The sequence below is a fragment of the Callospermophilus lateralis genome, chromosome 8, assembly GCF_048772815.1.
Source record: "Callospermophilus lateralis isolate mCalLat2 chromosome 8, mCalLat2.hap1, whole genome shotgun sequence".
Taxonomy (NCBI): domain Eukaryota; kingdom Metazoa; phylum Chordata; class Mammalia; order Rodentia; family Sciuridae; genus Callospermophilus; species Callospermophilus lateralis.
In genome coordinates this window covers 57,777,605-57,799,043 of record NC_135312.1, presented here as the reverse complement: position 1 = coordinate 57,799,043, position 21,439 = coordinate 57,777,605, and the positions used below count along the sequence as shown (strand labels likewise).

The 21,439-nt window shown below is 35.7% G+C and overlaps 1 protein-coding gene across 1 annotated transcript; it reads left to right on the top strand.

Moving 5' to 3' along the window:
* The first annotated feature begins 15,660 nt into the window (after window positions 1–15,660).
* Cxcl9 (C-X-C motif chemokine ligand 9) lies at window positions 15,661–21,122 on the top strand. Its single transcript, XM_076865087.1, has 4 exons — window positions 15,661–15,760; window positions 17,240–17,366; window positions 19,953–20,037; window positions 20,958–21,122. The coding sequence occupies exons 1-4, from the start codon at window positions 15,697–15,699 to the stop codon at window positions 21,057–21,059; spliced, it is 378 nt and encodes a 125-aa protein (XP_076721202.1). The 5' UTR covers window positions 15,661–15,696; the 3' UTR covers window positions 21,060–21,122.
* Window positions 21,123–21,439: the final 317 nt, after the last annotated feature.

Below are 21,439 nucleotides of genomic sequence, written 5' to 3'. Positions count from 1 at the left end.
TCTCTAGCTTCCGTATAAGACAAAAACCTTTCAACACTTGACTTTCTGAGTCTGGCTTACTTCAATTAACATGGTGTTCTCTAGTTCCACCCATTTACCAACCACTATCATAATTTAATTCTCCTTTATGGCTGAGAAAAACTCTAGTTTGTGTGTGTGTGTGTGTGTATACCTGAATTTTAGGGGAGACATTCAAAACCCAGTGTCTTACATTAACTGACAGTTAATTTTCAGGAAGGTGCTAAACCTTCCTATAGAATTTTAAATTTCTCTATCCAAAAGTAGAATGTTTATTTAACAAACATTTATTTATGCCTACTACATACCAGGTTACAAGAAGTGACTAATTTATTTACTGAAGACAAAAGTAAATAGATTATTCTATGGACTGAAAAAACTCCAAATGTATAAAAGTAAATACATAAATTCAAAGAAGCCTTTCGTAGGAAAATAATGGCTGATTTGAAATTTGAAAAACACATTAGTATCTGATAGGTGGAAGGAGGACAGTAAATTCAGAAGAAAGAACCTGCACAAAGACACACAGGTGTGAGACATCAAAGTGTATTCAATCTAGAAAAATGTAAATATCTAGTTAAAGGTATGGATATTTTTAAAACTTCAGGTTGGAGAGACAGACAGAAGTTAGGTCATGAAAGCAGCCTTTTTATATTTGCCAAGTATGCCATCTCCATCAATATACTTATAATTTTATACATTTTATATATGTATATATGTGTTATAAAGCATGCACAAAAATAATGTACAGTAAGCCATCCATATCCAGGTTTCTGTATCCACAAGGGTTTGACCAACTATGGACTCTATTTTTAATACAGTCATGCACTGCATAACGATGTTTTGATCAACAACAAACTGCATGTAGGATGGTGGTCCCATAAGATTATAACTAGGCTGAAAAATAAAGCCATTTAACACTGCAGCACAACACATTACTTATTTGTTTGTGTTGATGCCAGTGCAAATAAACTTAAGTTACTAGTCATATGAAAGTACAGCACATACAATTATGTATACTACATAATACTCAATAATGATAATTTAAAACTATGTTACTGTTTATGTATTTACTATACTTTCTATCCTTATTTTGAAGTATACTTCTACTTAAAAAGAAGTTTATAAAACAGTATGCCATGTCACCGTGGCAGAAGCCTCAGGTATCTTGAGTATACTATGTTTAATTACTGCATCAAGAAGCCAATTCAAATAACTAATCTCTTCAGGTTTGTTTACATACACTCAATCAAGTTTGTACAACAAAATCAACAAATGACACACTTCTCAAAATGTGTTGCCTAATTATGCATTAAGTGACAAATGACTGTACTGGGGGAAAACTGCATCTTTACTGAACATGGAGACTTTTGTCACTATTCTCTAAAAAATACAATGTAGCTAATTACAAAGAATTTACACTGTATTTTGGTATTATAAGCAATCTAGAGATTATAATTAAAGTATACAGGAGGATATGTAGAATAGAAAAGCTATTCTGAAATGGAGGGACTTATACATCTGCAAATTTTAGTATCTATAGGGATCCTGAAACCAATCCTCCACACATACCAAGGCATGACTTGTTCAAGATTGCTGGATGATACTGTAGTAACAAAAGTCTCAAAATATAAAGTGCTAATATAATTAAAGTTTAATTCTTGCTCATATAAATCTCCATATAATGTAATGGGGCTTCCCCGTAACTCCCTCTATCCAAATCAAGGTTGCCATGACAGCAAAAAGAAGAATGGAAGTGGCATACTGGCTTTTAAATACACATTTTTCCTTGTTAAGAACAAGTTATACTACCTTATTTTTAATTGTAATGGGGGCTAGAAACTTAGGGAAACTTATTATCTCTGTCACAAATGTAATTTTTTTAAAATATTTTTTAGTTGTTGATGGACCTTTATTTATTTGTATATGGTACTGAGAATCGAACCCAGTAATTTTAAAATGTTATTTTAAAAAGTTATAAGCAAGAAAATAAAACATATACAGAAACCTAGCTCAAAGAGAGAAGTCTAGGCAGATAAACTTAAAAAATAAACTTCACTGTCTTAGGGAAGTTAGATCACAAAGAAGTATCCTTACATAAAAACTTCACCATGTGTGATGTAAATGAAAGTTGATGTACACAGTGAACATATAGATATGTCTATTGGAGTATGATCATTCTAGAACAATCATTTTTCCTCAGGAAATACTTGGACCACAATGATCAAATATTCCATCTGGTCTAAAAATACTGGCCTCTAACAAAGGGAGAAGGGTAAAAATGATATAATTTTTACTCTCAATTTTCTTCATCAAACCATAGTTAGTCCATCACTGTTTCATATCAAGAACTTGAGAACTGGCTAACACTACTGTTTCTTCATTCGGGGCCAGCTTAAAATATCAATAGCGTAGTAAGAAAAATCACAATGGCTACTCTGCTAATTCTGAGTAAGTCATCAAAGCCCGACTCATCTATAAAAAGGCATATTGTACCTAAAATGTACCTAACAAGGTCCTGGGTTTGATCCCCTGTAGCAAATGTGTGCACAGAAATAGCATCATCCTGAAATGTTGCAAAGAGAAATAACTGTCAAGAGTTCTTTAAAATACTATTCCTATGTGATAGTATTACAGATGATTGCTTTTTGTTTCCTTTTCCAAATTTTCTATAAAGAACTTTTTTTTACTGTTTTTAATCAGAAAGAAGAGTTCAAGCAAATGGAAACCATTTTTAAAAACTATTAATCTTAAAGTTCTAGGATTTCAGTGACTTTCACTAAACTACTCATCTCTGAGAAAGATATGAAGTGAGAGCTGAGTCATATACATATCAGAACTTCTTTCTCCATGCTAGGATAAAATTTAACAATTTGTGTTAAAATTCATTGCACTGGTACTACATACATTTCAGGTCACAAAGTAATGGTATGTTTGCTCTTACTGGTTTCTTTGCTCACCATCTTCCCTGCCACCATCTCTAAACAGTCAGGGGAATACTTTAAAATACATAAATTGGATTACAGCTCTCTTGCCCACACTTTTCCAATAGCACCCCATCACACCTGTAATGAAATCCAGTCTTTCATCATAGTCTGTAAAGCTCTTCATAACTCCGCTCTATCAGCCCTATCATTCTGCTTTTCCACCTTTCTACTTTAGCCACCTATGCCTGCTAAAGCATCACAAGTATAGCAAATATATTTCCAGAATTTTCACAACTCCTCATTTCCTCACTTTTGTTTAGGCCTCCACACATACGTCACCATCTCAGAGAGGGCTTTCCTCGCCAATCTATTAAAACAGCACCATTTCCATCACTCTCCCTCTTTGTATCCTCCCTTAATTTTGTTTATTTCCCTTATTACTACTGGTAAATGCATATTTCCAATCCTTTGGATATCCGTGTTACCTCCAAGGACAGGCCAACTTTCCAAAGACTTTAAATAGTTCTTAAACCTCAGCTGAAAGTAAATTTAGAGCCACGCTTCATGGCAAAAACCTGTAGTCTTAACTACTCAGGCAGAATGATTGCCAGTTCAAGGACTACTTTGACAACACAGCAAGACTCTGCCTCAAAAATAAATAAAATAAACTTGGAAATGAAGAGAAACTTACCAGTTTAAGTCACTGGACAGGCACAGAATGAATGATGACCTTCTACCATTACAGTATCCAATATGTCTATTGGCAAACTGTTTACTAAACTCTGAGAGCCTCAATGTGGGAAAATAATTAAAGTTTAAATAGAGGCTTATAAGCCTTTCAAAAATAAAATACTTTGGGCTGGGTATATAGCTCAGTGGTTAAGCACTTGCCTAGCATGTGCAAAGACCAGGTTGAATCCCCATAATGAAAAACAAAAAACAACAAAAAACAAAACAAAAAACAAAAATAAAAATGTTGCAAAACTAATGTTTTAACAGCAGTAGTAATAGGTTTTAAGAGAAATGGAAATCCATACCTTTCCAAGGTTTCATTTTAAGGGGGCAGTTCTTTCAAAATGATAAACAACTCTTCTTATTTTCACTTGTGACAGAGACAAGCATTTTAAGTGATGTTTTTCCAGGACACTCAAATCTAATTAGAGTCAAAATAGCACTCTATCTAATTTCCCAGGTTCAGATGTGAGAGAAAAACCCCCGCACTTAACTTTAGAAAGGGAAAGAGAGAGAAAAGAGAAGTTGAAAAAGTTCAACATGAATCTAAACTTAAAGAGAGTTAAAGTGCCTGCAGCACCAATGCTCCCAGAGCAGATTTTTATCTTGGGATTTGTGGATCTTAGAGCTCAATAATTTCCCTAAAACTCTATGTAAAATGTTGTATAACCATGCATACATCCACAGCTTTTGCAAAATTCTGAGCTCTATAACCTCAGAAACGTTTTTTAAAAAACATATGTATGTTCTAATTTTATCACAGATTTTAAACAGATCCTATAAGTTATGCACTTCAGACAATAGGGACAACAGTTTAAAAAAATGTAGTATTGGAAATCTTATACACTAGAACACTCGGCCACTATGAAAATTTGTTTAATAAAACAGGTGACCTCAAAGATCTGGGCCCAATGAGTGACATTTTTTAAAAAATATTTATCTTTTAGTTGTAGTTGGACACAATACCTTTACTTCACTTATTTATTTTTATGTGATGCTAAGGATCAAACCCAGGGTCTCACATGTGTGAGGTGATCTCTCTACCACTGAGCCACAACCCCAGCTCCTAGGAGAGATATTTAATGGTTCTTATTTCCAAGGTATTCCTAGAATTTCTAAGACTGTACTATTTTATATCTCTTGATGACTGGGTGAGAAACTCAAAGTGAAACTCTTCAAGGACCAAGAAGAAATTCAGCTTGGCCACAAAGCCAGAATCAAAATTAGCACTATGGGTATACATCATCTAGACATATATACTGACTTCTGTAAATACCTTTATTTACCTCTGGGTCTAAGGAAAATTATTACTTAGCTTGGAGAAAAAGAATGATTTGAAATAGAAAATATTAGAATCCTAGGCTAGCTAGGGGCAGTGGCACATGCCTACAATCCCAGTGGCTTGGGAGGCTGAGGCAGGAGGATCGCAAGGTGCTAAGCAACTCAGTGAGACTCTGTCTCTAATAAAATACAAAATAGGGTTGGGGATGTGGCTCAGCAATCAAGTGCCCCTGAATTAAAAAAAAAAAAATCCCAGGCCAAAGATCCTCTGATATGGAAGTTCCCCACCAATGTTTTGCAATATAAAAACTAATTATAGGGATAGAGTTATGGCTCAGTGGTAGAGTGCTTGCCTAGAATGTGTAAGATATTAGGTTTGGTCCTCAGCACCACATAATAAATAAATAAATAGTGAAGTTATAATGTCCATCTACAACTATTTTTAAAAAGTAATTATAATTATACATTTCTTGGAAAACATGAGTAAAAAATGAAGTCTGACATCACATCGAATTGCTCAAAATATAAATTTACAACTGATGACAAATGACATTTCAGTTTGCTTAATTAACAAATACTACAAAACTAGAGGAGAAAAGATGAAAAGAACATATCCATATATTCATATCATGATGAATTAGAGCACAATTCTCATCTGGGAGTACAACCATCCTTCCCCCCATTTGGAAATAAATATTTAATTCTATAATTGTAAACAAACAGTAGCAACTATTATTTTTGTAATATTAACCACAGAAAATAAATTTATACAATTCTATTGGCTGGTAGAGATTCTCCGAAGGTGAATATAAAAGATTTTAGAGTAAGCCTTATCATTAATGCTATGTATTAACCTCTATGAGCTACGCACATAATAGGAATTTTCAGTTAAAGCAAAAGTTAACTTTAAAAGTTAACTTTTGTTCATCTACTGTTCCATTTTACTACTCGCAGATTCTCTTGATTATGCAAAGTAAAAGAGTATTTTAAGAATACTACCACGTAGATCTCCTGGAAGTTATCATTAAGAGGTGGGATTGCACAGGCTGAAATATGAAACATGAAATAATATATTTACTTATTTCAAGTATGAATTCAAAAATATTAGAAAGAATGTTATATAACTACATTATTTTGACATTATCAAAATCAATTTTTAGAATTCAAATTTGATTCAGATCTCAATGATAACTTTCTGAAATTTACTTTGGATAAACTTAACCATACACATAAATAGGTTTTGTGTGTAATTCCATTTCTATGACCTATATTTATATTTAGAAAGACATGTTGTCCACTTATCTGACAGTATTACAAGCTTGAGATGGAAGTGCACTGAACTTTCCTCTTTTACTTAAGGAAGAGAAAAGTATGTATGAAGACAAGGCTCACACTGTTATCAAATAAAGTTGAACACCATGTACTAGTATCCTTTAAGATGAAAATTGTTTTCGTCTGACTTCTAAAGATGAAAGGGTCTTTATAGGCATAAATAATTTCAACTACCATCAAAAAGTAAGGTAGAGGGCTGGGATTGTGGCTCAATAGTAGAACACTCGCCTAGCATGTGTGAGGCACTGGGTTTGACCATCAGCGCCACACAAAAATAAAATAAAGGTATTGTGTCCATCTATGACAAAAAAATAAATATTAAAAAAAAAAAAGTAAGGCTGAGGGCTGGTAGAGTGCTTGCCTCACATGCACAAGGCCCTGGGTTTAATCCCCAGCACCACAAAAGAAAACAACAACAACAAAAAGGTACAGTTGTTTTTAAAGGCAATCCAAAAATAACAAAACAATAATTAACTATTTTCTACTATAATAACTATATTTTTAAGTTACAAAAATATCCATGAAATCAATTACATTCCTCATATTTGTAACACACAACAAGAAAACAAAATGGGAATAGAAAAAAATTCTATTCATAAGAGCTACCAATAGACTTAACGAAATACTTGGTAGTCAAGAGCTATGTAAAAGAATATTATAAAACTTAGTGAGTATATATTAAATTTAAGAACTTCCATTCATCAAAAAGTACTATTAAGAAAATGAAAAGACAAGTTAAATTTTAAGTTTTACAACTCATATAACTGGCAAAGAGGCTTATTATTTAGAACATATAAAGACTTTTTACACATTAACTTACAAAACAGGACAAATAACAGGATAGAAAATAATGAGCAAAAAATGACATGCATAGTCAAGAATATTAAAAGACTTCAACCTCATTAGTAATTTAAAAATGCAAGTTTAAGGCCATAACATTTTATACCTATTATACTGGCAAAAATTCTCATAATCTAAATATTAGAATGTATATCAAAAAGAAACCTTATCCTTTTGTAGAATGTACATTGGTATAAATAGTTTGAAAAACCAATTTTTCATTATTTTTTAATTTCCCATTCTGATAACTTATGATCAGCAATTTCAATTCTACTCCTAGTTATATATCCCAGAGAAACCTCCTCAAGCCACCAGGAATGTGCTTAAGAATGTTAATATACAGAGAAAGTTACTTACTAAAAAGAAATAACTGAATACAAAATTCAAAACAGTGGTTATATGAGGTAGGGAAAAAGTAGATTAGACCAAATGGATGGGTTATGGAAGGATGCTATGGTTTGAGTGTTTGTGTCCCTCTAAAGCTCACATGTTGAAATCCTAAAACCAATAACTAAATGGCTTCCTTATCAATAATGATTTTAACAAAAATGCATTAATATTCTAAATGTATGTACAAAAGAAAGTGTAAATTATGAAAGATGATATATCCTCCCGCCCCCCACAGTGACAGAATTAGGAGGTAGTGTCTTTTGGGAGGTCTTTTGGCTCTGTCTTATTGAATGGGATTAGTACTTTATCAAAGAGATCCAAGGGAGCCTATCTTTCACATGTGAGGATGCAAGATAGTACCATCTATTAGGACCAGGCTCTCACCACACCCATATCTGCCAGCACCTTGATCTTGAACTTCCCAGGCTCCAAACTATGAGAAATAATTGTTGTTTATAATCTGCATGGTTCATGGCTTTTTTTTTTTTTTTTTTTTGCACCAGGGATTGAACTCAATGGCACTCAACCACTGAGCCACATCCCCAGCCCTATTTTGTATTTATTTTATTTAGAGATCAGGTCTCACTGAGTTGCTCAGCACCTCACTTTTTGCTGAGGCTAGATTTGAACTCATGATTCTCCTGCCTCAGCCTCCTGTGGTTTGTGGCATTTTTGTTGTAGTAGCCCAAAAAGACTAAGACAAAGCTATATAGAGACAGATGCCAATAATTGGTAAGGTTCTGGACCTTGGGTTGGTACTGTCTATGCAAGAAGTTCATTTATTATATCATCTTTCATAATTTACATGTTCTTTTGTACATACATTTAGAAAACATAATGCATTTATAGTTAAAATCATTACTGATAAGAAAGCCATTTAGTTAATGGTTTTTAAAAATACCTTTCTGTTATTGCAGTTCCTCAATCATTTCATGACAACTTTTTTGTTATTTAGTTGAATTTTTGTAAAGTAGCATTTTCCTTTTCTGTTTAATTTTAATAATTTTCTTAGTGGCTACCTTGGGGATTACAATTAACATCACAAACTCATAACATCCTAAACTAAACATTACCACCTTAGTTTCAATAGTATACAAACACTCTGCTCCTGTACACTTCCATCCCCCCTCCTTGACAAATGTTATTATCACAGACTTCAGCTTTGTGTGCTCATTCACACAGATTTATAAGTATTGATTTATGCATCAGTCTTTTAAATTCACATGGAAAAAGAGAGAAGCCACAAAACAAATGTACAATTAAACTGGCTTTTACATTTACTTATGTAGTTATATCTTTGTCAGTGTTATTTATTTCTTTATATGGCTTTGAGTTACTGCCAGTATCCTTTCATTTTAGCCAGAAAATCTGCTTTTAACATCTCTTGTGGGACAGGCCTACTGATGATAAACTCCACTAACTTCTTTTATCTGTACATGTCTCAATTTTTCTGTCATTCTTGAAGAACAGTTTTGCTGAATATAGAATTCTTGGTTGACCTATTTCTCTTTCAGCACTTTAGATACAGTCATGTGCCACATTATCGTTAACAACAGACCACATATATTATGTTGGTCCCATAAGAGAACAATGGTGCTGAAAAATTCCTATCATTGTAATTACTCAAGTTTGTGATAAACAAGCCCATTGTGCTGCATACACTAAAGTGTATGTGTGTGTGTGTGTGTATATAACTATCTTACTGGTTTATGTGTTTACTATATTTCTGTAATTATTTTAGTGTGTCCTTTTAGTTATTAATAAAAAATATTTACCATAAGATCATATGTCATGATACATTTACCACATCTCTTCATTTTCTTGTTATTTGATTTAATCTCATTTTGTTCATCATGGCCTTAAGAGTGATAGGCTATACCATACAAACACAGAGACCATATATCTTAGTGTGTGTCAGTACACTATACCATCTCCATTTGTGTAAGTGCATTCTTAACATCTCTCAGAATAGATCATTAAATGATGCAGTAAGGGTATGTTGTTCCACTGCCTTCTTGTCTGCATGGTCTCTGATAAGAAATCAGCCATTAATCTTAATTAGGATCCCTTGCATGTGATAAATCATTTCCCTTTTGCTACTTTCAAGACTCTTTCTTTGGGGAACGAAAGGAGGATGTACTGGGGAATGATACTGGTCAAATTATACTGTTATAATGTGTGCTTGTGGGGCTGGGGTTATGGCTCAGTGGTAGAGCACTCAACATGTGCAAGGCACTGGGTTTGATCCTCAGCACCACATAAAAATAAATAAATAAATAAAGGTACTGTATCCAACTACAACTAAATAAAGAATGTATGCAAAAAAATAAAAGAATGTGTGCATGTACAAATATGTTACAACAAATACCATCATTGTGTACAATTATAATGCACCAATAAAAACCATGGAAAGAAAAAGATTCCCTCTTTGTGTTTTGATAATTTGACTACTATGTATTTCTGTGTTGATCTCTTTGGGTTTATCTAGCTTGGTGGTCATTGAGCTTTTTGGACATACAGATTCATCAGATTTGGGAAGTTTTGGGTCACTATTTCTGAGAATATTCTTTCCATCCCATTTGTTTCCCTTTCTGAAATTCAAATTATGTATATGTTGATCCACTTGGTGGTTTTTTAGGCTCATTTTACTTTTCTCCATTCTTTGTAAGTTGTTCCTCTTACTCAATAATTTTAATTGTCCTGTCTTCAAATTTGCTTATTCATTCTTCTACCAGATCAAAACTGCTCTTGAATCCCTCCAGTAATTTTTCACTTCAGTATTTGTAATTTTCAATTACAGAATTTTAATTTTTCTTTGGCTCTTCTTCTTTTTATGTTTTTATATATTCGTGACAGTACAGTGTACTTTGACATATTATACATACATACATACATACATACATGCAGTATAACTTAATACTAGTTAGGATCCCATTCTTGTGGCTGTATATGATGAAGAGTTTCACTGGTCCTAGAGAGTGAGAGTGAGAGTGAGAGAGAGAGAGAGAATTTTTTTTAATATTTATTTTTTAGTTTTCGGCGGACACAACATCTTTGTATGTGGTGCTGAGGATCAAACCCAGGCTGCACGCATGCCAGATGAGAGCGCTACCATTTGAGCCACATCCCCAGCCCCAAGCTCTTTAAGCATATTTAAGACACTTGAATTGACATATTTGTTTAGTAAGTCCAAAGTCTAGACTAACTCGGGGACTTTATGGACTTCATTTTAATTATCTCTTTAAAGACCCTATATCTAAATACAGTGACATTCTGAGGTACTTGCAGTTAGGTCTTCAACATGAATAGTTTGAGGGAATACAATTCAGCCCTTAGCATATATTATATTCAATAATAAATTATGAAAAAATGGAAGCAACAAAATAAGAATAGCAGATGTTTTACCTTAAAAAAAAAGGATTAACGCTTCCTATATATGAACTAACATCACTTATAATGTTAATACAGTAGGTCCCCCTTATCCAGTTTCACTGGCTATCCAAGGTTTCAGTTACCCAGAGTCAACAAGAAGAATAAGTACAGTATAAGAAAATACTTTGAGATAGAGACCATATTCACATACTTTTTACTATAATATATTGTTATAATTGTATCACTGCATTATGGATGTTAATGCCTAGGCCTAATTTGTAAATTAAACTTTATTATAGATATGTATGTATAGGCAAAAATACCATATAAAAAGGTAGTTTGGTATTATCCATGGTTTCAGGCATCCACTGGTGGTCTTAGAATGTACCCCCCATGAATAATGATGGACTACAGTACTCTGACTCTACTTGACAACTGATCTTTAAAAGGTAGAAAATGCAGGTATTAAGCCAACACAAACTAAAATGTCAATATTAAAAAGTGGAAATAAACACTAACCTCTGGTACCAATTTCCACATATTAAATAACAAAAACAAATACAAATGGTAAGAGAATTGGGAATCAGGTACATCTACAGTTTGGAAGGGTAGTTACAAATTTAGTCTACTCTTTATGGCAAACAATCTGCCAAAATGTTACCAAAAACAGAAATTTTTTTTAACCTTTGTCCCAAAGAAGGAAAATATCTCAAGACAGTAAAATCCTTTTCTAGTTTTGTTTTCTTTTCTTTTAAAATACAGGGGTCTTGTTATGTTGCCCAACTAGCCCCAAACTCCTAGGACCAAATAATTCTCCTTCCTCAGCCTCTCAAGTAGCTGGGAATACAAGCACGTGCTTCTTTGCCTTGCACCAAGAAAGTAAAACCTTTTAAGAAATAAAAAGAGCACTGTTGTATTACTGAAATATTGGGGTGGAGGGATTCAAGTGGCCAACATTGCAAATAAACAAACTAGAAATATGAAGAACCATTAAAGTAAGATTAGTTAAAAGATATTGTTCAGTAACAAAGGTTAGATGTAAGTCTCTTCCTGTCACTCCCTTGATTAAAAATCCTTCAATGTCTCCTCACTTATAGAGTATTTATAAGGCTTTTTATCAAACTCTGGTTCCTGCTTTCTTTCCAGCCCCATTTCTCACTCATTCCCTCATTATCACTTGCTTAAATGCAGGACTATACTTTCCCCTCTATACACTACTTTGGTACAATTAATCTACATTCAAAATTCACACTAGGATGACTAAATTTTTAAATCACTAATTATTACCCTCCCCCTTGCCAAAATACTTGGTACTTCTGATATTTGTCATACCTTCTCATGTCTCCTGCTCAGAATACCTTGCCACACCTTCTTATAATAATGAACTCCAAACAAGTCTTCCTTCCAGACACAATTCAAACAGCTGTGTTTGAACCTTTTCAGCCAAGGTTTGGACTTCCCTGAACTTCCAATTATTTTGAACAATCTAATGTAGAACTTCTCCTACAGTAATTATTAGTTTATATGCTGCTTTCCCCCACTCGCTGTACCTTCTCTAAAGGCAGAAATTATTGTAAATACTTGTGTCTTGAGTCTAGAATTATAATAATAAAAGCTTGATGAATGAAGTGAAATGAATGATAAATAGTAAATAAGAGTTTCAAGAAAGTGGATGTTTTCTTATAGAGTTAGGTAAACAATTTTAAAGTAAATCGTTTAAAATGAAAATGAATGTTTTAAATACAGTGATATTTTCTTTCTTTTCAGGATGCTTTTTCTTCAAATTAAGGAGGAGTTTCTTCCCAACTATAATCACAACTAACTTGCCAAAGTCACAGAACAAAAATGCTGTGTTAGCACCAACATTTAGCCACAGCTGTTCTTGAAATGAGGTCCTGACTTTCCCTTTCAAGACTGCTTATTCACAAACCTCACCCAGTTCTCAAGCTTTGCATGAGACATATAAACAAAAAGGCCAGCTAGTAAGATTAGCTAAGGAAGAACCTGATCCATTCTCTTAATGAGGTGAGATGCAGACGCCATTAAGAAACACTACAAAGCTATGACTTGTACACAGTTCACCACACAATAATTTTATAGAAGGAAAGACTAACTTCCTGCATAGGAGTAGAAAAGGAAAAAAGAAAACTCAGAATGCTATAAATCAGGGCTTCTGAGACTTTAACAAAGTACACTTTTTCCGAGTCAGCATCCTTTTAATTCTAGCAGTAGCTGCTGAAAGGAGGGGAAATCCACCCCGTGAGAAATTAAAACAGGCCTGGGGGTTTCAATATGAAACTTCCTCTCTCGTGGTAAAAAGGAAGCCTCTCATCTTCACTGTGACACAGTGAGTCACACTATATATAAAATAAAACAGATGACACTGATTCCATAACCAAAAAGATGGAAGTGGGAGGCCAGACAACATGTGAAAACCAAGGCTCTTGAGGGTTACATCAGCATTCAGGTGCTGAGGGACACAGAACTGGAATTTTTCAAGGCAAACGAAATTAAAACTCTGGTCCAAAGGGGAATTAAGAACTATCTGTTGATTTCAACAGTCCTGACAAACCTTGGCTCCTTTCCCAGGACTGTGGGAAACTCCTGCAATATCCTCTCACCAGGTTTCTATTTCTCCTAAAAGCCCTGTTTAGTCATAAGTGTGCTGTCAGTGGGTTTTCTCTTTCCCTCTGCCCAATCAGAAGTGCACTCTGAGCTTGCATGATGATTCCGCCCCCCCCACCCGCGCGCGCAAAAAAAAAAAAAAAAAAAACGAGGCCTGGGAAGCAAGTGTCCGAATAGATCTAAGTAGCCGGCAAGGTAGTCTTCATTTCCACCCCAGTGGTCCCGCCACTCACCTGGGAAGCCCTCTCCTCCCGCTAGAGCATCCACCCTCCTGGGTAACAAGGCGCGGCCTGGCCTCGAACGACTCCTCACTGACCCCAACACCCACTTTCTAAGGTCCAACAGGTCCGGTTCCAGCCCGGGGGTCTGGGAGCCTCGCCTGGAGGCCTCCGCCCGGTGGGCGGCCCAACCTCTCAGGGGCCTTCATTCCCGCAGGCCTCACCCAAGCCTACTATGGAAGCTCCCAAAGGGCCTCTGTGAGCCCCCTGCCTCCTTCCCCCTCCCCAGGAAACGCGGCCTGCACTTGGGGAGGCTACAGGACAGTGGCCAGGGGACAGAGGAGAGATCCCGAGGGCACACACACTACCTCTTGTCCCCAAAGCGATTCTCTTCCCCCTGTGAGGATCAGAGCGGCAGCGGACAGCCAGCAGCGACACCAGCGGTGGGCGAGAAAAGAGTGAGCGTTGGGAGCTCCAGCGTAACCTCCTCGTGGAAGAAGGTTCTGGAATCACAGCTGGTTGGGCATGCGCAGTGCGCACGCCACGGGCCTCGAGGAGGTCACAGGGCCAGAGCGGTGCCTGGATGCAGCCGCAGAGCCCCTTCACTCACTAATAGAGCATTTGCTGTATACTTACTGTGCCAGACTTCCAGAACTTTCTTCTGGGACGAATGCTTTTTTTTCTGCAGAGGGATTAAAAAATCAGTATTTGTGCTTAAGCAAACTCATCTGTCTCCATCTGATAGTTCAGCTTCTTGGGTTTTGTCTTTGTGCCTCTTTGGAGATGGGAATGACAGTCTTTGCTTTTAAATGCTACCTTTGGGGCTTGGAGAAGTGGCTGCTGCGGCACTAAAGATCAGGAGAGAGTGAGGACAGCCAGAGTCAGAGGAAGTCTCGGGCCAAATCAGGGGCCTGGGCTTGTGCCCCAAATGAGCCACCCTACCTGAGAAACACTGTTTTGTGGTAATGGAACCTCTGATCTTTAGTGGGTCAACCAGAATGAAGGTGACATTTCTTAACTTCCCCTGCAGCTAGGTGTGGCCATGTGAATAAGTTCTGTTGCCAGGGCTGTGATGGAAAATGATAGCTGCAACTTTGAGGATGAGTTTCAAAAGGAATAAGATGCCCTTTTTCGGCCTTTCTGCTATTTTGTACTTGGAAATTAGACATGGTAGCAGGCCATCTTTGCCTTGTAGATGAGGCCAGTGACCTAGAAATGGTGGCAAAGCAATAAGATAGAGGGAGCTTGGACAACCTCAGGGAAAAGAGCCTCCATACAAGTGTTGGTCCACCTATCTGTGTCAAGGAGAAATAAGCGTCTATCTTGGCCACTGTTAATTTGGGTCTCTTACATGTATCTGAACCATAATGTTAACTGATCTATCAATTTTAAAAATAATAGGCTATAGCAGCAATGACACAAAATGAAATTACCACCAGTAGAAAATAACGTGGCCCCTGAAGAAATTAAGGTGCTTAAAGTTGCTGGATGGACAATATGAGAAAGATAATGTAGCCATGTATTACACAGAAGGCTAGGCCATAAGTAATAAGGGAATCACTTAAGTGAACTGTAATATTTCCCATCTGGAAACCACATCTGCAACTTTTACTGTATGACATTAATATTTTCATTGCATAACCTGTTCTTCTCCCAGGTGAACAGCTGTGAGTTTGCTAAAGGCTGCAAGTGCTGTTGGTTTCACATCACTTTCTAAAAACTACCCATTTATGTGAAATGGAAATAAAACAAGCAGAAATTCCCTTGGATCGGAGATTAGGATTTCCCCCAGCACAATCAATTTGTGGTTGGTTTAGCTTGATCTAAGGACAACATCCAATCAGAGTTTAGGAGGAAAATTGATCTCCTAAATAAATATGGTTCCACAGAGCATGTTCTCAAAAGAATTCCTCAGGTTCAAAATATATAGCAGTGACTTGGTAGAACTCCATTCCCTGACTATGAAGAAAAGCGGTATTCCTTTCCTCTTGGGCCTCATCTTCCTGGTTCTGTTTGGAGTTCAAGGTAAGGGATTATGAGTTATTACATTAGTAGAATCAGAGGTATGACTCACTATTAAGCCCTATGGGTTCATCAGATAAAGTTGAATATTCTGCATGCCCCAGAAAGTAATGTTGATCACTCATAAAAACATCTTGGTGATGTGGTTGATTATGTGAAGATCATAACTTGGACCTGCCAAGTCAAACACAAGTCTTCTCAATTTAGGTGTGTACGTTCCTAGTTAAGTCTTAATAAATGTTTGAACATTTAATAACAAGTAGCCCTATCTCAGAGCCAAGAAATTTCTGCATGTTTTATTTCCATTTCACATAAATGGGTGGTTTTTAATAAGGGATGTGAAACAGCAGCACTGGCAGCTGATAATGAGATGAGAGACTCTGTTTCCTATATTGTTTTCATGTTTTTTCCTGATATGGATTCTTTTTTTTTTAAGAGAGAGAGAGGTAGAGAGAGAGAGAGAGAGAATTTTAATATTTATTTTTTAGTTATCGGCGGGCACAACATCTTTGTTTGTATGTGGTGCTGAGGATCGAACCCGGGCCGCACGCATGCCAGGCGAGTGCGCTACGGCTTGAGCCACATCCCCAGCCCCTGATATGGATTCTTGATAAATATGCAATTGAAGAATCGAGAAATCAGAGAGATCGCCCCTAATCCATTTACTATTTTTGTTACCTTGGTTAATAGCCTTACTGGAACTCAGTTTCCATATTTGTAAAATGGTATTTTGAAGTTAATGTGTGACACAGTAAGTACTGCATAGATATATGCTGAATGAGTGTCAAAACTTTCCCAAAATTTAAAGCACTATTGAAAATCAAGCAGTGGGGAGCAGAGAGGATGAGGATGGAAGTGGTAATTATAGTTAAGTAAAGCTCTCTGTTCAAACCTATATCAACTCCATTTCACTAAGGTCAGGGAATAAATGTATTTGGGAGTTCCTTAGGAAGTTGGAACCACTTAATGCTAATGAATTATATGTCTGTGTGTCTTACCTATAATAGGCATTTATTAAATGTTGTGGGGGGCTGAATTTGTGGCTCAGCAGTAGAGTACTTGCCTAGTATGAGCAGGACACTGGGTTCGATCCTCAGCACCACTTTTATATTTATAAAAATAAATATAAAAAATAAATTTATTTGAAAAAAAATGTTGTGAAAGTGTCTACTCCTCTTAAAGTTGTAAGGTGATGTATTTAAAAGCAGCACCTTTGGACACAGTAAAACCTGAGCTGAAATCCTACTCGTACTCCTGCCCCCTGAAAGCTATTGTGTTTGGTCTTTATTTAATCTAACTGAACCTTAACCTCCTTATCTAAAAAGGGGAGAAATACCTCCTTCAAAAGTTTGTGGTTATGATCTACCGACAGCAAGTGATAGAAATAATTATGATCAAATGCATGTATCATTTTGATGGATTGCCTCAATGGGAGAATTGACCTAACACGTGCATGTATTCCACTCTTTCTCTTTCTGATAGGAGCCCCAATAATGAGGAATGACCGTTGTTCCTGCATCAGTACTAGGCAGGGGAAAATCCATCCTAAAGCCTTAAAAGACATTAAACAATTTGCCCCAAGCCCTTCCTGTGGGAAAACTGAAATCATGTAAGTAAAAACTCATTCAATACACAGGTGCCACATTGGCAAGGACATTAAATTTAGTGTGACTATTATTACTTCACAAAATGAGGGCAGTGATCTAGAAATGATGGCAAATGGAGTGCTTGCCCATGCAGACACTTAAAGTTCAGATAGTTACCCTTTCCGTAAGTCTTCTGCTGCTTTCTTTTTTTCTAAAAAAATAAAAATTAAATTTCTGGTAGAGAGTGAGAACCAAGTACGATATACTTCTGAAGTAGCACATGTTCAATGTAGAGAAGTTTGTTTTTCAAGAACAAAAATAAAATTTCATTTATTTGAGACTAATTAGGATTGCAACCTGGAAAACATAGATTCAAGCAGTCCAGAAAATGGGCTCCTAGAAAATGCTTAAAGAAGACACTGACAATCACTTATAATCCTACCAGCCAGTGATAAATACTATCATATACCTTCTTGGTACATGGTATTCCAAATCTTCCTCATTTGCTTTGGGTATATGTGTTTATACACACACACACATTATATATACTAATATTTTATGCATATAGATACAAAAATAAAAATCAATAAAATAATGTACAACATACCATAGTTTCCCCTTATCTGCTCATTCTCTTTACCCAATCATGGTCTGAAAATATTAAGTGAAAATTTCCAGAAATAAATAGTTCATAAGTTTTAAATAATTTTTATTAGAGTATATAATTAAAATTATTTCATCATAGTATTATTTATTGTTAATTTCCTACTGTGCCTAATTTATAAATTAAACTTTATCATAGATAAGAATGTACAGAAAAAAACAGCATACATAGGATTCACTGCTATCTGAAGTTTCAGGCATTGGCAGAATATCTTGAAATATATCTTGAAATGAGATACATTTTAGTCTAAAAATCCTTTGAACAGCTTTTTGGTCCAAACCTCCACCAACTCCATTCCATTAAGGTCCACTTAAGTTTCTAAGAAGCTGGTCCACGTCTCTTGAGCACCCTCAAATAGGACTGTTTCAAGCCCATTTTCTTTCTTTCTTTTTTTTTTTTTTTAAGTATTGTATTAGGTATGCTTGTGTCCAAAACATTTGCTTTTATAATGCTTGTAACTTACTTTAATGCTCCTGCAAAGTCAGTGTGATATTTATTCATCCTACAGAGCCCTCATCTTGGGCCGGCAGCATTTCAAGACACAACAGTGGACCAAATAAAAATTCTTGCCTTTGTAGAGGTTGTTCTCCCATTGCTGTTCTTTAAAAAACCTAATTGTTATTAAACATAAATCTAATTGTTATAGTAATCCAATTATGTTATTGATCTAGGGGTGCTCAGCAGGCATCTAATCAGAAAGGCCACACACCCAAAGCAGCTGCTCTGTGCACTTTGGGAGCTCTTCAGGTAGCCCTTAAAGCTTTATACTATGGATGCCAGAAATTGGCTGGTCCTTGAAATCAGTGGTATTCTATGTACGTAAAGTGTGCCTTTCCCTTATGATCAAGGCATATTATCTAGGGAACTCTACATCCTCTGCCTTTCATAAGGGTGCTTAGGGTTAGGGTCAGGCCTGGAGTTGCCCTTGGATGATTTCAATTGGCCTGGTGACTCTAGTTATGCCTTCAGGATGTTCTTGCTCTGCATAAAGAGAACATTCTGTGGAAGATGTAGTTGAAGTATCAAGAGGAACAAAAATGGAATTTCACCCAGTTTCCCAAATGATTATGACCTGCTTTTCTGCTGCTAAGAATTTTGTCTAATAGACATTTACTTACATAAAAAGAAGTTGGTCCACATAGCACCCATAAGTATATGTATGTGTCTAACCTGTAACAGACATTTATTAAATATTGTGACACTGTTTTCCTTCCTTTTGAATTGTCTTGAATTGATGGGAGACACTTAGGATAATGTAATAAGATAGAGTCTCTTCCTGTACAGTTCCTTTACTGAACAGTTTTGTAATATGATTTTCATTAACACTGTAATTATGAGAACATTTTCTCATGTTTATGTTGGTAAATCTTCTATAATAATTTTATTTTCATTTTTTCTTAATAATTCCTCCCCCTTTTATTTTATATTTTGGTGCTGAGGATTGAACCCAGGGAGCATGCTTCTGTCACTGAACTATACTCCCCAGCCATAATAATGTCATTTTAATGGTCAAATTATATTATATAGAGGTGCCATAATTTATATAACCAATGCCTGCTTTTAGAAATATAGATAATTTCCAAATTTTGACTATTTCCAAACTCTTACTGTGGCAGTATTATCTTTAATTCTTCCTATCATTGCTTGGATAAATGATATGCATATTTTAAGTTCTTTCATACCTACATTAAGAATTTTATATGAAATTTCTACTATTATTTTCAGATTGTACAGAGAGATTAATGAAATATCCTGAAGTTATTCCTGGATGGGCTGCTATAATTTTTAAAATGCAACCAAATAATCTTGTCTTTAAATTTTTAAGTAATTTATAGTAATTTCACTAGAAAATTTGGCAAAATTCATACCTATTTTTATTATTTCTACAAAAAAAATCAAATTATTTACAGAGAAAAAAGAAATCTCATTGCTGTTTCTTTGGCAGTGCTACAATGAAGAACGGGAATGAAGAATGTCTAAACCCAGATTCAGGTTATGTGAAAAAACTGGTGAAGATGTGGAAAGAAAAGGTTGGTGAAAAGAAGAACAGTTTTCTATCTTTTAGAAATTGTGGAAAACAAAGAATTCTGTGTAGTTCAATGAAGGGTACAGTTTTCAACCTTTCATCCTTTTGAATTGTATTGAATTGATGGTAGACACGAAGGATGCCAAGGTAATAAGATATAGTCCCTTCCTTCTATAGCGAGAATTAATTAGTTGTGATGCAATGCATACATATAATATCAAGGTATATATAAGAATCTTGAGGGTTATAGAGAAAGTAGTAATTGATTTTACCAGGAAATCGACAGGGAGAAATTATTAAGGAAGACTTCATATATCAGGTGACATTGATTTGGAGCTTGAAGGGTAGGGAGCTCCCCAGGAGGCTAAGGATGGTATGAACAAGAGTAAAATTAAGACAGAGCTTGCTGTGTTCAGGCAACCTCTTGTAATAAGACTAAAGTTTATGTGGAGAGAGAAATGTGTTGAGGTGAAAATGTCAGTGAAGACAAAGTGGGAAGAATTCTGCATGACATGCTCAGGAGTTGGGTTTGATGAGGGACACAGAATATGTGGTAGGGAGCATTAGTTCTGTGGTCTGACAGACTTTTGACTGGCCATGTACTAGCTGTCCAACTTTGGACAAGTTACCCACTCTTAACCTCAACCCCTTCATGTATAAAAAGTGGATAATGATATCACCAACCTCAGAGGGTTTCAGTCAGGGCAGGTGGCTGGTAAGCAAAGTTGGTGTGAGGACATCAATAAGGCAGGAGAACAGACAAAAGAAGAGAGCAAATCAGAGAATCCAAAGAGGCCCCTTTGAGAGAAGGCAACTTTAAGACAGTTTTGAGAATAAAGAAAACCACAGTCAGGAATTTGAATATAAGGAAGGGTAATTTGTAAAATTAAAAAATATTATCCTTTCCCCCACCTCTCCCTGCAGGTCAGCCAAAAGAAAAAGCAAAAGAAAGGGGGAAAACAAAAAATGAAGACATTTCTAAAAGCTAAAAAACCCCAACGTCCTCGTCAAAAGAAGACTACATAAGAGACCACTTTACCATCAAGTACTTTATGTTAATTTTTTTTTAATTATACTGAAATAATTCCAAGAAGGGATGACCTCTAATAAATCAGCTTGTTAGTTTGAATAGAAAATCTAAAGTACTCTTTTGAAAATGTAACTAAAGTTAGAAAGTTGATTTTAAAACCAAAATGTTAAGACTTGTTAGAGGCAATAGTTGTCTTTGTTCCTCTACACTCAACCAACTGAATTTCATCATGTGTAAGACTATGATCTCAGTAACACCCACATCTGGACAAATGTCCACACAAATACATCCCACACAAAACAGCTGCCTGGGCTTCCGTGGCCACAAAGTGCAGCCTCTAGAGAGTATTCTGAGGTATGTGTCAGCAAGCCCCAGA

What these genes read in the sequence shown, in the direction of transcription:
- Cxcl9 (XM_076865087.1), top strand. Translation starts at nt 15,697, where the DNA reads ATGAAGAAAAGCGGTATTCCTTTCCTCTTGGGCCTCATCTTCCTGGTT. An exon ending in TGTGGGAAAACTGAAATCAT is followed by an intron (nt 17,367 to 19,952) that starts GTAAGTAAAAAC and finishes TTTCTTTGGCAG; the next exon opens with TGCTACAATGAAGAACGGGA. An exon ending in TGAAGATGTGGAAAGAAAAG is followed by an intron (nt 20,038 to 20,957) that starts GTTGGTGAAAAG and finishes CTCTCCCTGCAG; the next exon opens with GTCAGCCAAAAGAAAAAGCA.